This window comes from Salmo trutta, chromosome 38, assembly GCF_901001165.1.
Source record: "Salmo trutta chromosome 38, fSalTru1.1, whole genome shotgun sequence".
NCBI classification, from domain to species: domain Eukaryota; kingdom Metazoa; phylum Chordata; class Actinopteri; order Salmoniformes; family Salmonidae; genus Salmo; species Salmo trutta.
Window position 1 is genome coordinate 13601028 of NC_042994.1, and position 17969 is coordinate 13618996.

Consider the following 17969-nt stretch of genomic DNA (forward strand, 5'->3'; position numbering starts at 1 on the left):
ACACACCTTCAGGCTGTGTAAGGGCTATTTGACCAAGAAGGAGAGTGATGGAGTGCTGTATCAGATGCCCTGGCCTCCACAATCACCCGACCTCAACCAAATTGGGATGGTTTGGAATGAGTTGGACCGCAGAGTGAAGGAAAAGCAGCCAACAAGTGCTCAGCATATGTGGGAAATCCTTCAAGACAGTTGGAAAAGTATTCCAGGTGAAGCTGGTTGAGAGAATGCCAAGAGTGTGCAAAGCTGTCATCAATGCAAAGCGTGGCTACTTTGAAGAATCTCAAATGTAAATTATATTTAGATTTGTTTAACACTTTTTGCTTACTACATGATTCCATATGTGTTATTTCATAGTTTTGATGTCTTCACTATTATTCTACAATGTAGAAAATAGTAAAAATACAGAAAAACCCTTGAATGAGTAGGTGTTTCCAAACTTTTTACTGGTACTGTAAATATATATATATATATATAGATAGATAGATAGATAGATAGATATGTCTAAAGCAGCATGTTCAGCAGATGGCACATTTATGCTCTAATGGTGTTCCGTCCTTCAACTAAACAACCTTTTAATGCTTTTCCCATGTCAATGAACAACATCACCTGTGGCTTTAGGCGTTTCTGTCTATATAGTGAACTGGAATATTATCTCTTTCCCTTGCCTTGGTCTCTAATATAAAGTCTCACTCACGCAACAAGAAATACCTCACACACACACAACTTAGTTTTTCTGGCTCGGCTGCAAATGTATGGAATGACTAGTATATCTGCTATCTAGTCTTCCCTGTGGCTCAGTTTGAAGAGCATGGTGTGTGCAATGCCAGGGTTGTGGGTTCAATTCCCATGGGGGGCCAGTACAAACAAACAAACAAAAAAATGTATGAAATGTATGCATTCACTACTGTAAGTCACTCTGGATAAGAGTGTCTGCTAAATGACTAAAATGTAAACGTCTATCTACTTAGAGGACAACCAGAAATGGTTGGATCTCACCTCTCTTGAATACCTGTTGTGGTTATTATTCATGTCTAAGGTGTGGCAGGGAGAGTACATAAAAACATGCACTATCTGTGAATCAGCAGAGTCATCTGATGAGTGTGTTCACCTTAAGGGGTTTAATGTCAACCACTGTCACTACAGTATATGCAAACCCACTGAGGTTCAGGGAAATAATCTGATAAAAGGGTGTTCACACTGGATTAGAATGGGTGTTGGATTTAAGGGGCGTTGCTCCATGCAGGTGGTCTAAAACGTAACACCCCTGCACACTCCCTTAGTGACAGGAGAGATGGACCCAATGCATACAGTAGGCCTTACTCCTTTTGAACTCTCTACTGACTTATTGACGAAGTGACTGAAGCTCAATGGTTCATGATGAATTAAGATTGAAAGTTCACACAAGTTAGTTTTCAAAGATGTGTGGCCCACCAAGTGAACAAAACAGATGTTTTCTAACCAGGACCCAGTCAGCAGCCGTGAAACACTGCTCCATATGGTTGTCCTGAAAATTCATTACCAGTTCGAAAAGACATCCACTTTCACAATGTGGTGTAGCTTCGAAAGTAAGCTATAACAACAACATATTTTACAGCAGAGACCTGTGGAGCATTGCAGGAGGACGTAGATAGGTTTTAAATGAGCCATTTGGAAGCTGGGGATAATTAGGTGGCCATGGTAGTATGGTAGACCAGATTAGGAATTTGGCCCAGAGACATTATTACCCCTACTCATAAAAAGTGTGATTATGAAGTATTGTAAGTGTGTGTATGTCCCAGACCGTCTTCAACAGTATAATAATGGTTTACTGGTTTACAATGGAATGTCAGGTATGTGGAAGCCAAAACGTGACCAGTTACTGAGATCATGCTAAAGAGTTTTACTGCAGTTAATCCTTTGAACTGGTTTGGATTAATACCACAATAACCTACAAATCAGGGCTCTAGTCTCAGAGGTTGCATAATGAGATCATGCTCAGACAAAACCCTCTTGGCGTTAACACAGTACTGTGTGCTACGGTGTCTTTCAAATGATACCTGCAGGTCCCACTGTTGGTTTAATAAAGATGAAATGTCTAATGGAATAGGTAAAAAAAAACTGTCAGTTGTCATAATTGCTTGTGCTCTTTTGCTGCAGAAAACATGTAGAGGAATGAATGTACTGGGGGAAACGGGTTAAGGAGTATGAACTAAAGGTCTTCGGTAGCACTGTCAAGAACAAGATCAACAATTGACCTCTATCAGGTTTTTACTTGTTTACTTATCCTTGCTCACTGCCTGCTCGCCTGATCCCCTCAGTTAATTGCGTGCCTCATCTTTCCCTGCAAATGTTGTGCGACGAAACTGCTTCCTTGTAGGAGCCACGCACCACAGTGTCCTGACTGGAACCGGCTGGACCGCATTCCCCGTGCGCATTCACTCACATTTTGTGATATGTTGTCCCAGGCACACACACAGAAGAGCTTGCTGCACCGTATTGTTTTCATCCTGTTAACGATGGCACTATCAATCGCCCTCATCATAGACATCAAGCCATCAACGCCCTCTATACCAGGGGGATAGGCTGCGGGCCAGTGCTGCGTGGGCGTGTATGTGTGATGGTAAGAGCCCTAACAGCCCCGCGTGGTCGCTTACTTCCACCTGCTCTAGTTTTCCCTTTGACATGCTTGTTAGGTCTCACCTGGTTTCACATTTTGGTCTGGTGGGTGTTTGGGTCTAGCATTTCTCACCTCTCTCTCGTCTCTGTCCGAATAGACTGTCCTATGACTCTCTCTAGTATGTGCTTGTTATGGACCAAAGCCAAAACCACAGCACTGACTTATTGAGGGAAACACTTCAATGAGAGAACATTCTTTTTGCCCATGAAGTGTTTCCATGGGGATATTGTACTATCGACTCTAGACAGACACAGTGTTTGTAGCAGGTTTAAGTGTGACCTCATATTAATGATCCCTAGATCCTGTCTGTGAATGGTACAAATGTAGGTGTGGCTGTTTACACAGAAAGGAAGAGAAACCCTTTATTGATCCAACAAGTAAATCCCACAGTCATCTGCTGCCTTTATCACCTAATGAGGTAGATTGAGAGTGGAAAGGACTTGAAAATGCCTACTCCAAGAGAGAGAGAGAGAGAGAGAGAGAGAGAGAGAGAGAGAGACGAATAGAGATGACTATGAGTTGTGTTACCTTGACTCACATTCCAAACACCCTGTCAGAGCGGCTTAAACTGGATGTTTTATTGTGCTTTTTCCGTCAGACGTTCACCGGCTTCTTTCGATGCCGCACCCACACCTTAACTACCTTAACCATACGTCTTATCTTATTACCTCACCTTACTTAAAGCTTGTATTGTTATGACGTATGTTCTGGTGCCAGAATGTCTAAGATCTTGGTTAGATGAATTGATCATGGGAATAACATCCTCACATTACTTGAGGTAAAGTCATAAAAAGGTCAGTGAAAGACTGAAAGAAAGCTTGATGGTTGCCATGACGAATCAACACACATTTGGTAACTCCTATACAAGTAGAACATTGTTGTCAACTTCAAGAGGATGAAAAAGTCGTGTCCTGCGAGAATGTCTGGAAAATGATCTCACTTTCCCCCCCAGACAGACAAACACACACACACACAACATGCACACACACACACACACACAAAACAGGCCAATGAGAGGGTAGTGGTAGTCAAGGGAGGAATTGAGCAACCCATGTGACACAGCACAAAGTTCAGTGTTTATTACAGGCTGTTGATCTGATGAGTAAGTGGATAGACATTAGTTTCTCATTATTAATTAAAGTATAGTATTAGTAGATACTAGATATGTTGTTTACACACATACACACGTGCAAACAAACACACACATACGCAAACACGCACAAACACAGACACACAAACAGAGAGTGTTGTCGCAGTGTGTGCTTGAACTTTCCCTCCACACAGGGCTCAGTAATCCTGGATCAGAGAACACAAAGGGCCTCAGAGCGCTGGTGATGTAAGCAGCAGTGTGTCCAGCGAGTGAGCGCTTTGCTTTACCCCAGCACTCTCCCCTAGAGCACTGCTGCAAGCTGTGTTTGGGGCGGAAAGAACCTGGCCCTGTCATGGCTGACCCCATGACAGCTGACACATAGTTGGTGCGAGAGCGATAGCGAGACTAGCCCTAACCCTACCATTCCTATCTGATCTGTCACAGACAGGGGACCGTCTCTGACCTGGGACCCAGTGGGAAAGTGAAAGTTGTTCGAAGCAGTGGAGAAGAATGTGGTCCAGCTCCGTCAAGGAGGGGAGAATCAGGAGCAGCTCGCTGCCCTGACCAGGGGCTACTGAGACTGGTGCTTATCTTACTACTGCCAACACAAGGTGCTACCTAGCCTGGAGAGAGAGAGAGAGAGAGAGGGGAGCGAGAGAGAGAGGAGGAGAGAGAGTGAGGGACGCCACGTTGCCTCACAGGTGAGTATGGCTAGGTAAATATTTACCCAGTAAACACCTCATGGGTCCGTAATCTCACCAGTATCGGTGGCAGGCTGGGCGCCGCCTGCCAGGGTTGCAAGTGGGTAGAAGTGGCTGTGGTGTGGACGTATGCTGAAATTGTAGTGCAAGAGGTTTTGGATGGCATAAGTGTTTACTGTACGTTTGGGTTGACCCTTTGTATCGGACACTCTCCTGAGTTGGCGAGGCTGTAAGTGTTTGATAATACCCCTGAGAGGCGTCTGTGTGTGTTTTTTGGGTGTACACTGCATAGGAGCATTATGGATTTGCTGCAGGACTCTCGGTGGACCATGCAGGGCCTCAACAGCCGTCTGAAGGGCTTCCTGGAGCAGGTAAACAAGCTGCAAGAGGCAAACTGGCGTCTGGAGGGACAGATTGCAGACTGGGGTCTGAGGAACGCCCCGCACCCCCAGGAATGGACCCAGCAGGAAAGGACTGTGCACGATCTTCGTTCACAGGTGAGACTGCCATCTATTGCCTTTTTAATTGGTCCAAACATTGAGCCCTGAGGGACCCCGACTCATTAAACAGTCCATTTGTTTGCCAGTGATTATGCTGAGGTACTGTAATGCCTAGATTTGATGGAGCCGGTGTGTTGTGGCCATACAGTAGCTAGTAGGACTGACTTTAAGAATCTAACTTGTGCTGTATATTATCTGTATCATTTTTTACCAGAGTAGACCAAAGCCGACAAAATGTCTCTGAAAATAGCTTGCAAAGCATCTTTACTTCAAAGGTGTTTTCTTGCGTGCAGGGTTTTGGCTTTGAGACAGATACAACATTGACTAACCAAACCGGTTATTAACGATTTTCAGTCCTGGCGATGATTACACTTAATAGCAGTTGAATTAAAACTGGCATATGACAACCCAGACAATGTCAACTGTTACAGAGATTGAGAAGTAGTGTCATACTCTATGTCAGGACATTTGGAAACAAGCCATCCCTCCATTGTCACACTCAAGAATGTGGATCCTTTTATTGCTTTAAAGGCTGTTGCCCTAGTAGACCATTAACACAGGCTGCTGTAATTGTCAGCTCGCTCGCATGAGCTGATTGGAGGTTTTGCAACCACTCCTTGATTTATGGTCTCTGAATGTGAATGGAGACAAAGGCGAAGAAAGCACCAAAATCTGACCTATTAGTATTGAAGCCAATGGGAAGGTTGACTTTTATGCCCAATTTCACTTTCAGTGAGAGTGATGCATAAAATATGAGCGATTGCCAGTCCATTGATCATCATAAAGATCCTTCATGCATAGCTGCACTGATATGATATCTGTAGGCGTTACCATGTGAGAACATGTCATGATCAAATGTACATACACTACCGGTCAAAAGTTTTACAACACCTACTCATTCAAGGGTTTTTCTTTACTTTTACTGTTTTCTACATTGTAGAATAATAGTGAAGACATCAAAACTATTAAGTAACACATATGGAATCATGTAGCAACCAAAAAAGTGTTAAACAAATCAAAATACATTTTATATTTGAGATTCTTCAAATAGCCACCCTTTTGTACACTATTTTGCATTTCTCTCAACCAGCTTCATGAGGTAGTCACCTGGAATGCATTTCAATGAACAGGTGTTCCTTGTTAGAAGTTAATTTGTGGAATTTCTTTCCTTCTTAATGCGTTTGAGCCAATCAGTTGTGTTCTGACAAGGTAGGGGTGGTATACAGAAGATAGCCCTTTTTGTTAAAATACCAAGTCCATATTATGGCAAGAACAGCTCAAATAAGCAAAGAGGAACGGCAGTCCATCATTACTTTAAGACATGAAGGTCGGTCAATACGGAACGGAAGACCTAGAGTTACCTCTGCTGCAGAGGATAGGTTCAGTAGAGTTACCAGCCTCAGAAATTGCAGCTCAAATAAATGCTTCACAGAGTTCAAGTAACAGACACATCTCATCATCAACTGTTCAGAGGAGACTGTATGAATCAGGCATTTGTGGTTGAATTGCTGCAAAGAATCCACTACTAAAGGACACCAATACCCACTTGCTTGGGCCAAGAAACATGAGCAATGGACATTAGACCGGTGGAAATTTGTCCTTTGGTCTGATGAGTCCACATTACAGATTTTTGGTTCAAACCGCCGTGTCTTTGTGAGACGCGGTATGGGTGAACAGATTAGCTCCGCATGCGTATTTTCCACCGTAAAGCATGGAGGAGGAGGTGTGATGGTGTGTGGGTGCTTTGCTGGTGACACTGTCTGTGATTTATTTAGAATTCAAGGCACACTTAACCAGCATGGCTACCACAGCATTCTGCAGCGATATGCCATCCCATCTGGTTTGGGTTTAGTGGGACTATCATTTGTTTTTCCACCGGACAATGACCCAACACACCTCCAGGCTGTGTAAGAACTATTTTACCAGGAAGGAGAGTGATGGAGTGCTGCATCAGATGACCTGGCCTCCACTATCCCCCGAACTCAACCCAATTGAGATGGTTTGGGATGAGTCGGATTGCAGAGTGAAGGAAAAGCAGCCAACAAGTGCTCAGCATATGTGGGAACTCCTTCAAGACTGTTAGAAAAACTGGTTGAGAGAATCGCAAGAGTGTGCAAAGCTGTCATCAAGAGTGGCTATTTGAATAATATTTGAATAATCTCTAATATAAAATATATTTTGATTTGTTTAACACTTTTTTGGTTAGTACATGATTCCGTATGTGTTATTTCATTGTTTTGATGTCTTCCCTATTATTCTACAATGTAGAAAATAGTAAAAATAAAGAAAAACCCTTGAATGAGTAGATGTTCTAAAACTTGACCGGTAGTGTATGTATGACATTTCCTCACACTTTCGCCTGGACTAATACCTGGAATGTTGATTTCTATGGAACCCAGGACTCCCTGGAAAACAGTGGCAATTGTTACTGAGTGGACTATCCTGGCTAAATAAATCAAATGAAATGAAAAATGTATGACTTGACATACGCATAACTGATAAAATTCTTCAAATCTTCCTTTGACATTAATTCATGATTTATAGTAACAATTGACTTTGTTATGGGCATCTTCCTCAAGTCCGGTTTCAGTCCTAGACTAGTGTTATTGTTGTGGGTTTAGGTTTTAAGACCTGACACCACCCTCATTCTATTTAGAAGCATTGAATAACGAGCCATAATAAGGAATACCGGTACCCCGTGTATATAGCCAAGTTATCATTACTCATTGAGTATTTATTCCCTGTGTTATTATTTTTCTATTTTTCTCTCTGCATTGTTGGGAATGGCCTGTAAGTAAGCATTTCACTGGTAGTCTACACCTGTTGTTTACGAAACATGCGACAAATACAATTTGATGTGATTTCATTTGAAATCAATCCGTTAATGTTCAGTTGGAGAAGTGCCCTGTCAGAAGAAAACAAACCGCTAATATCTGGTTTGTACTCTCTCAGGGCTATGAATCAACACAGTCAGAGATGAATAACTGGCAGAGCTAAGATAATGGAACGGGTAATTGCAATGAAAATATGATCATAACTTTGAGGCGGTTGTGTGAGCAAAAACACAACACAATAAGTCCAAGTTATTCCTGACTTTCCTCCTTCAGAATGGGTGTGTTGGCCTTGAGTAAACATTGTGCTATTGTGATTGGCAAAGGAAGAGTCAACATTGAAACTCTGTTTGCTCAAAATGGCCCTAGGTTGTACAGTAAATACACTGCTCAAAAAAATAAAGGGAACACTTAAACAACACAATGTAACTCCAAGTCAATCACACTTCTGTGAAATCAAACTGTCCACTTAGGAAGCAACACTGATTGACAATAAATTTCACATGCTGTTGTGCAAATGGAATAGACAACAGGTGGAAATTATAGTCAATAAGCAAGACAACCAATAAAGGAGTGGTTCAGCAGGTGGTGACCACAGACCAGTTCTCAGTTCCTATGCTTCCTGGCTGATGTTTTGGTCACTTTTGAATGCTGGCGGTGTTTTCACTCTAGTGGTAGCATGAGACGGAGTCTACAACCCACACAAGTGGCTCAGGTAGTGCAACTCATCCAGGATGGCACACTTGCGAGCTGTGGCAAGAAGGTTTGCTGTGTCTGTCAGCGTAATGTCCAGAGCATGGAGGCGCTACCAGGAGACAGGCCAGTACATCAGGAGATGTGGAGGAGGCCGTAGGAGGGCAACAACCCAGCAGCAGGACCGCTACCTCCTCCTTTGTGCAAGGAGGAGCAGGAGGAGCACTGCCAGAGCCCTGCAAAATGACCTCCAGCAGGCCACAAATGTGCATGTGTCTGCTCAAACGGTCAGAAACAGACTCCATGAGGGTGGTATGAGGGCCCGACGTCCACAGGTGGGGGTTGTGCTTACAGCCCAACACCGTGCAGGACGTTTGGCATTAGCCAGAGAACACCAAGATTGGCAAATTCGCCACTGGCGCTCTGTGCTCTTCACAGATGAAAGCAGGTTCACACTGAGCATGTGACAGACGTGACAGAGTCTGGAGACGCCGTGGAGAACGTTCTGCTGCCTGCAACATCCTCCAGCATGACCGGTTTGGCGGTGGGTCAGTCATGGTGTGGGGTGGCATTTCTTTGGGGGGCCGCACAGCCCTCCATGTGCTCGCCAGAGGTAGCCTGACTACCATTAGGTACCGAGATGAGATCCTCAGACCCCTTGTGAGACCATATGCTGGTGCGGTTGGCCCTGGGTTCCTCCTGAGATCCCTCAGGAGACCATCCGCCACCTCATCAAGAGCATGCCCAGGCGTTGTAGGGAGGTCATACAGGCACGTGGAGGCCACACACACTACTGAGCCTCATTTTGAAATGTTTTAAGGACATTACATCAAAGTTGGATCAGCCTGTAGTGTGGTTTTCCACTTTAATTTTGAGTGTGACTCCAAATCCAGACCTCCATGGGTTGATAAATTGGATTTCCATTGATTATTTTTGTGTGATTTTGTTGTCAGCACATTCAACTATGTAAAGAAAAAAGTATTTAATAAGATTATTTCTTTCATTCAGATCTAGGATGTGTTGTTTAAGTGTTCCCTTTATTTTTTTGAGCAGTGTATTTCAATATCAAAGATGCAAGGGATTTTGGATAACATTAGTTAAAGTTTCATGTGCTCACATTGCAGTTAACGCCAAACATTTATGGTTTATGAGGTCAAGTACTAGAATTACTGTGAGAGGCTCTTCGGCTTTAATAATATCTGTGCCACAACTGCTTCAGGTCTTAATGAACCCAAATCGTGGAACGTCATCATGTAATAAATCTGACTCACTGAGCTGGTGGCAGTCTGACAAGCATGAACAGGCAGAATATTATTGTGCCATCTTTTCAATGAATGTGAAGTGGCTCAACCTCAAGTGATCATATTCTTACGGAATAAAGAGTGATTCCAACTGGCTTATCTAAATTGATTAAAGGGATACTTTGGGGTTTTTGGCAATGAAGCCCTTTATCTACTTCCCCAAAATCAGATGAAATTGTGGATACCATTGTTATGTCTCTGTGTACAGAATAATTCTTTCTCGTCTCTGTTCCAACTTACTTTCTATGATGAACTTTCAAAGGCGTCTCTCTTTATGCTTGTGCTAGTGTGTTAGCCTTGTCCCGTACTCTATGTGCTGTAGCCAACTCTTCCATTGGTCATTGTCATGCCACACAGTATGAGACGAGGCTAGTGTAATACAAGGAAGCGAAACCTTTATTACAGTTGTTCTATTGCGATAAGCCTCACCCGCGTGTTTTCACATAAAAAAAAGACCCCAATTTGATGCAGCACCTGGTAATGTGAACTTCCAGTGTACTGAGGTGTATTCGTATGTGATGTCATGTTTCAATGTGTTTTCCTACCTATTGGACCAATGACGTTACATGGATCAACAAGATTGAACACATTCTGAAATGGATCATGTTTTACACGCTTCTCGTCGCATCTTATTCCCGTCCTTGTTATTTTGTCTTGTGTGTGTTGACTGTGTTGTGGTTCTTTAGGTTGGTAAGCTGCTGATGGAAAATGCAGAGCTGGTGCTGCAGTCTGACCACATGATGTCCAGGGCTTCTACCATCCAGGCCAGGTCAGTAGTGTTTGGGACATTCTAGGTCAGGCCTAGAATCTATCTAAAGAAAACAAAGCTATACCATAGCAGTTGTGAATGCCTTCTGGAAAAAATCCATCAAATCCTACTTCTACCAATTTCAGTCTATAACACTTTAAATGCACTTCTTGAATAACAATCAGATATTTTATTTTCCCCTGCAGCGATACTTTATAATCACTTCTCTACTGTAGCAGCAGTACAGTCCGCACTTTGTTGTAACTCGGCTAGTTCCACTCCTGCTCAACAACCTGCATACAAATCGCAGCCCGGCTGTGTTGTGCCTCGTCGGCACTTTCCCCATCTGTATTGATGCAGAGTGACACACCAGCCCCTCTGTTACTGCCAGAGAGCTGCGTGCCAAATGACACCCTAATTCTTATTTAGAGCACTACTTTTGACCAGGGCCAATAAGGGTACCCATTGAGTGTGGTCAAAAGTAGTGCACTAAATGGGGAATAGGGTGTCATTTGGGATGCAGACGGATATCCATTAACCCCTGAAGGGCAAGGGAGGGCAACAGCATGCAGACAGCTATGAGCTATGAATACACACCTCTATTTATATATTGTGTCCTGCTGGCCTTACCTGGGCCACTGTCGCGATGTTGTCTGCAACTCTGTGTCACAAGGTTTATATTGTATTTAAAATATATATATTATTTGTGTACTTGTTGACATTTTACTGCATCGTTAGGCGCTAGTACCATAAGCATTTCACAGCACCCGCTATAACATCTGCTAAACTGTGTACGTGACCAATACACTTTGATTTGATGTCCGTGACTGTGAAGTGAGGACTATTGTGAAGTGAGGACTAGCATGTTGGGAAGTGAGGACTATTGCAACTACTGAATGACTGTTGCAAGATTTTTTTTCCTACTGTGTGATAAGGTCTTTTACATGATTATGTCAGAGCTGATAAAGGGTCACTTAAACACATGGGAGCAGAGATTGCAGTGTGCAGTCTATTTACCTTTACCTGAAAACACTTGTATATCTTAAAACATTTGACTAAAGTGGGCTAAATCAGGGTTACACAGAGGGATTCTTGGTAGTCTTAAACAAATCTACTTTGAAACAAAAGTATACACCTCACACACATGGTTATGGGTTTAAAAGAAAGAAGACACCTGTACCATGTCAGATATAGAGTTTGCATCCCACTATTACACTTTATATACAGTACATCACAGAAGACTGAATTATAACAAAACCGTTTGACATAGAAACACCATATTTCCATCATAAATAAATAAAAACATCTTTATTAATTATGAAATGATGAAAAATATGAATAACATTCCACCCGTGAGGCCAAAGTGGGCACTTTTAGTCACTGACTGCAGGAAAGGGACTATGCACCTGCTTAGATACAATGGATGTGCGGCTGTAACATCCATTGTATCACAGGGTTTACCTACATGCACAGTATGTGTAGCTGTTTCTCTAGTTGACCCAGAGTCAGGTACATTCAGTAGCCTTACATTGAAAAACATTTCCCTATGTAACCATCACCACCTCCTGGTAAAGTATAGGCCCATAGCTGCTTTGCATAGACCCCTGTGGTCAAGGCTAAATACAAGTCAATATCACCAACTGAAACATGGAAACAGGGACTACCTGTCCAGTAAGAAACAACAACAACAAAATGTGTTCTTCGATTTAAAAACATTTTAAACGTTTTCCATTGAGTGCTCTAATGAACACAACCCAGTTGATATGATGAGATGTGTCGTGTGTCCTGTCATAGATGTGAGGTGGAAGAGAGGCAGACCAAATGTCTGGAGCAACAGGTGGCTCTGCTGAGGGAGAACAAGATGAGGGTGGAGCAAACCAACGTGCAGCTGGAGGCGGAGCTACACCACTCCATGACAGAGCTGCAGGACATGCACCAGGACTATGTGGTACGGTCTTGTGCAAGTGTCTGTGTGCATGTTGCAAGGGTCTGTACGGTTGCAAGGGTCTGTACGGTAAAGACATCCTTAAAAAGGTTGAATAAATACTGTAACATTAGTTTGTAAGATAGCCTTAACTTTAGGCTATTTACTGTAAAAATCATATTGAATTGTGTTTGGTTGCATCAAAATATCAACATTTAACGGAGATGTATCTACTGCTTGTATAGTTCCATTTGAGCCACTGGCTTAATCCCATTCTTCAACTTGTATTTGTGGTTGAGATGGAGACATGAATCCAACACATCATTTGTTAACATGTCAACAAGTTAATAGGCTATTTATTGTATTTCAAAAATAACATTGAATTGTGTTTGGTTGTTAACGCAACCAAATATCAACATTTGAAGGAGATTTATCTCTTGCTTGGATAGTTCCAGCTGTGCCACTGACTTAGTCTGGCTTTAATTTCAGTTTATCTCCAAATTGATATGTTGATGAAACGTCTGCATCTCAACCAAAAATCTAAGTAAAAAAATAGGACTGAATCAAAACAAACTTTGATTAATGGGCATTTAAAGTTTGGTTTGTTTTGATGAAGTCCAATTCTTTAACTTAGATTTTTGGTTGAGATGCAGACGTGAATTCAACATATCAATGATTAATTTGTAGACAAAAAGGACTAAAAGTCAGACTAATCAGTGGCACAGATGGAACTATCCAAGCAGAAGATACATCTCCTTCAAATGTTGATATTTGGTTGCGTTGACAACCAAAAACATTCCAATATCACTAAATATCATTACAATTGAAATCAACCAGAGCTTGAAGCCATTGGCCTATTTTATTGTCTATTTTTCCAGTTCTGGGTTGAATTGAAATAATAATTTAAAAAATCTGATACTGGATATAACATTGAAGATCTGACATTGTTTTAAAGTTACAAATTGAACATATTTTATACAAGGTTTGTCTATGTTGAAATTTGGTTACCATGATTACATAATCCTGTGGTTAAAGTTTCACCCTCAAAAGAACAGTTTACGTTGATTACTTTTTTCAAATCCAATATATTTCCCACGTAGATTCCACATCACAATACGTCATAAAATTACATTGAAACAACGTTGATTCAACCAGTTTGTGCCCAGTGGGAAGTGACTCTGGCAGGGGTTATCCAACTCTACGTCCTGTTCCAATTAGGAGGAAATTTGTTTACTTTTTACTGATCAGCATCCAGTGTGTTTGTACAGTATATTCCACATTTGATAATTCCCACTGTCTCGTTCTTTTTTGAATGTTTATGTGCGGAGGGGAGAGAAAGGTGAGACAAAAAAGAGAGCGAGAGAAGAGAGAGAGAGAGAGAGAGGCAAGCTACTGTAAAGAAAGAGCAGCGTCTCAGAACACCTTCTCCTTATCAGCCCATTAACCAGACTCCTGTTTTTGCACACCTCCCCTATTGACCTCAGTGGAAAGGCTTGTTAGGTTTCACACGAACCTTTCCCTTTCAATGCTTTCCTGTCATCCTCCCACCCTTCTCTCTCTCTCTTTCTCTTTTACTTACCCCTTTTTATTCCTGCTGACTAATACTCCCCTTCCCATCCTCCACTCAGGTCTTTACGTGATCCAGCTTCTTTCTCCCACACGCACGCACGCACACACACACACTGTCCCAGACTCTCAGGCTCAATAACAGACTCTATCCCTCCCCTGCATTGCGTGTGTCTGCTCTCACACTGTTCTCTCTCTCTCTTGCTCTCTTCCTCTGCCCTCGTTCTCTCTCTGTTCCTTTTTCTCCTTCATTCTCAGATCCATCACCTCTCGCTGTCACACACACTCTTGTATACTCTCTTACATTCATATATCTCCCTGTCGCTCTCTCCCTCTTCTCTCTACCTCTCACTGGTTGGCTCATTGTTCAGGCAGCCCGTGCTCTGCAGCAGCAGCAGGCCGACTCTTGTGATGCGCTGCTAGTGACGGCCACAGCGTGGGAGGAGGATGGCACAGGGATGGAGCTCTCCCAGCTCCTCGACCGAATCAGGACGCAGTGCGACCGCCTCAGCCTCACCGGCCTAAATCAAGTCCCAGATGACCGACACCCCAGCCTGGCCGCCGGCCCAAATCAAGCTCCATGCTCCGCTGCCGGGCCTAGCCGTTTCGGAGCCACACTCAGACCCCGAGCCCATGGAGGATCTCTCCCACAGGTACGCAGTGTCCCACTGCCTTCGTCCCTCCCCCTCTCTTTATTTCCTTCCTTCCATCCATCCCTCTCTCTGTCTTTCCTTTCATCCTCCCTTGGCTCCCTGCCCCCTAGTCACACCCTGATCATAGCTCACCTCAGCTGTTTCCAGGCAACGCAGTGGCATGTGGTAAGATAAGAGGAGTTGGTTTATTTGGATTTGTTGTACTGAATTAGTGTCGGAGCTCTGAGGTGGTCTGAGGTCTGAGATGGGTTGTTCACCTCTATCCCTCTTTCTCTCTCTCCTTCCCTCTTTATCCTCATCACACACCCCTCCACATACAGAAAGGTACCCATAGACAATCCATTACCTCTGAAGAAGAGATCAACTTTTACTACGATATTGAAATGCTGCTCCATACAACCTCTTTAGATATTGATACGTCGTGAACCACAACCGCAGCATTGTAATACACCACTTGTAACGGGCCTCTCTGATCTGTTTACTGCTAAGTCCTTATAAGGCATCAGCTGAGGACAGTAATCTTTTCAGTCTTTGAAAGAGGAGCATTTGGATTTCAGTTGAAAAGGATAACTTTCAATTGGCATGTAGCCTATAGCCACCTTCCATAGCTGTTGTTTTCGACAACATCACATCTGATGGGGACAGTATTACAGGCTTTGAAATAGGAGCGTTTTGATTTCAGGGAATATGATATGTTAAGCAAATGACCTATAGCTTCCTCTCATAGCTATGTTGTTTTCAACAATATCGCAGCCCGTCTAGTCAATTTCGCTTATTGCCCATGAGATGATATTTCAGCTCATATTTCAGGTTTTGAAATAGGAGCATTTCAGTTTCAATGGAATAGGGGGAATAGAATGAGTCACTCATCATGGCTGTCTTGTTTGCGTCTGGTCAGTTTTACCGTCTGTGGCACAGTGGCTGCATCCCAATTGGCACCTTATTCCTTAATTAGTGCACTACTTTTGACCAGGGTCCATAGGGCTCCCATAGGGCTCTGGTCTAAAGTAGTGCAATTTTTAGGGAATAGGGTTCCATTTGGGATGTAGCCATTAACTTTGATGTAACAGGCGTGATTAAGCACCTTGGCTCATGGCTGCAGGCAGGCAGCTACTGGTACTTAACCAGCGTCTGCTCTGCAGAATGACTTTGTTTGTTGCCCTCCTTGTTAGAGCCCCCTTATGTCAGAGTGGACTGGGGTCTGGAGTGGAATACAGCCCTGTTACAGCCTGGTTCCAGATCGGTCGGCGAAGCAGAGTTGGCTGAAGCACATACAGTGCCTTCGGAAAGTATTCAGACCCCTTGACTCTTTCCACATTTTGTTACGTTACAGCCTTATTCTAAATTAGATTTCATTTTTTTTAAATCCTCATCAATCTACACACAATACCCCATAATGACAAAGTAAAACAGGTTTTTTGAAAATGTTGCAAATGTATTCAAAATAAAAACAGAAATACCTTATTTAAATAAGTATTCAGACCCTTTGCTATAAGACTTGAAATTGAGCTCAGGTGCATCCTGTTTCCATTGATCATCCTTGAGATGTTTCTACAACTTGATTGGAGTCCACCTGTGGTAAATTCAATTGATTGGACATGATTTGAAAAGGCACATATCTGTCTATATAAGGTCCCACAGTTGACAATGCATGTCAGAGCAAAAACCAAGCCATGAGGTTGAAAGAATTGTCCATAGAGCTCCCAGACAGGATTGTGTCGAGGCACAGATCTGGGGAAGCCAGTCCTCAGTAAAAGGCACATGAAAGCACTCTCAGACCATGAGAAACAAGATTATCTAGTCTGATGAAACCAAGATTGAACTCTTTGGCCTGAATGCCAAGCGTCACGTCTGGAGGAAACCTTACACCAGCACTACAGTGAAGCATGGTGGTGGCAGCGTCATGCTGTGGGGATGTTTTTCAGGGGCAGGGACTGGGAAACTAGTCAGGACCGAGGGAAAGATGAACAGAGCAAAGTACAGAGATATCTTTGATGAAAACCTACTCCAGAGTGCTCAGGACCTCAAACTGGGGTGAAGGTTCACCTTCTAACAAGACAACAACCCTGGGCACACAGCCAAGACAATAGAGGAGTGGCTTCAAGACAAGTCTCCGAATGTCCTTGAGTGGCCCAGCCAGAGCCCGAACTTGAACCCGATTGAACATTTCTGACCTGAAAATAGCTGTGAAGCGACACTCCCCATCCAACCTGACAGAGCTTGAGAGGATCTGCAGAGAAGAATGTGAGAAACTCCCCAAATACAGGTGTGCCAAGCTTGTAGTGTCATACCAAGAATACTCAAGGCAATAACCGAACAAAGTACTCAGTAAAGGGTCTGAATACTTAGGTAAATGTCATATTTCAGTTTCAAAATCTAAAATAAAAAAAACAGTTTTTGCTTTGTCATCATGGGGTTTCGTGTGTAGATTGATGAGGACATTTTTTTTAATCAATTTTAGAATAGGGCCTGAGTTGGGGTCTGAATACTTCCTGAATGCATTGTACATACTGTATGGGACGAGGCTAACTAGCTACAGTGGGGGGGGAAAGTATTTTATCCCCTGCTGATTTTGTAGGTTTGCCCACTGATAAAGAAAGGATCAGTCTATAATTTTAATGGTAGGTTTATTTGAACAGTGAGAGACAGAATAACAACAGAAATATCCAGAAAAACGCATGTCAAAAATGTTATAAATTGATTTGCATTTTAATGAGGGAAATAAGTATTTGACCCCCTCTCAATCAGAAAGATTTCTGGCTCCCAGGTGTCTTTTATACAGGTAATGAGCTGAGATTAGGAGCACACTCTTAAAGGGAGTGCTCTTAACCACAGCTTGTTACCTGTAAAAAAGACACCTGTCCACAGAAGCAATCAATCAATCAGATTCCAAACTCTCCACCATCGCCAAGACCAAAGAGCTCTCCAAGGATGTCAGGGACAAGATTGTAGTCCTACACAAGGCTGGAATGGGCTACAAGACCATCGCCAAGCAGCTTGGTGAGAAGGTGACAACAGTTGGTGCGATTATTCGCAAATGGAAGAAACACAAAAGAACTGTCAATCTCCCTCGGCCTGGGGCTCCATGCAAGATCTTACCTCGTGGGGTTGCAATGATCATCAGAACGGTGAGGAATCAGCCCAGAACTACACGGGAGGATCTTGTCATTGATCTCAAGGCAGCTGGGACCATAGTCACCAAGAAAACAATTGGTAACACACTACGCCGTGAAGGACTGAAATCCTGCAGCGCCCGCAAGGTCTCCCTGCTCAAGAAAGCACATATACATGCCCGTCTGAAGTTTG

General features: G+C 43.0%; 1 protein-coding gene across 2 annotated transcripts in view; it reads left to right on the forward strand.

The window, feature by feature from the left end:
* Nucleotides 1–2415: 2415 nt before the first annotated feature.
* The window catches only part of LOC115177936 (keratin, type I cytoskeletal 18-A), a 33737-nt gene continuing 18183 nt past the window's right edge, over nucleotides 2416–17969 (forward strand). The window contains exons 1-6 of one of the 2 annotated variants that reach the window (XM_029738930.1): nucleotides 2416–2599; nucleotides 4191–4461; nucleotides 4740–4944; nucleotides 10459–10541; nucleotides 12315–12468; nucleotides 14382–14663. In XM_029738930.1, coding sequence (XP_029594790.1) covers nucleotides 4454–4461; nucleotides 4740–4944; nucleotides 10459–10541; nucleotides 12315–12468; nucleotides 14382–14663 — 732 coding nt within the window. In that variant the 5' untranslated portion in view covers nucleotides 2416–2599; nucleotides 4191–4453. The remainder of the gene's footprint in view (nucleotides 2600–4190; nucleotides 4462–4739; nucleotides 4945–10458; nucleotides 10542–12314; nucleotides 12469–14381; nucleotides 14664–17969) is intronic. The other variant, XM_029738931.1, reaches the window with a different exon arrangement.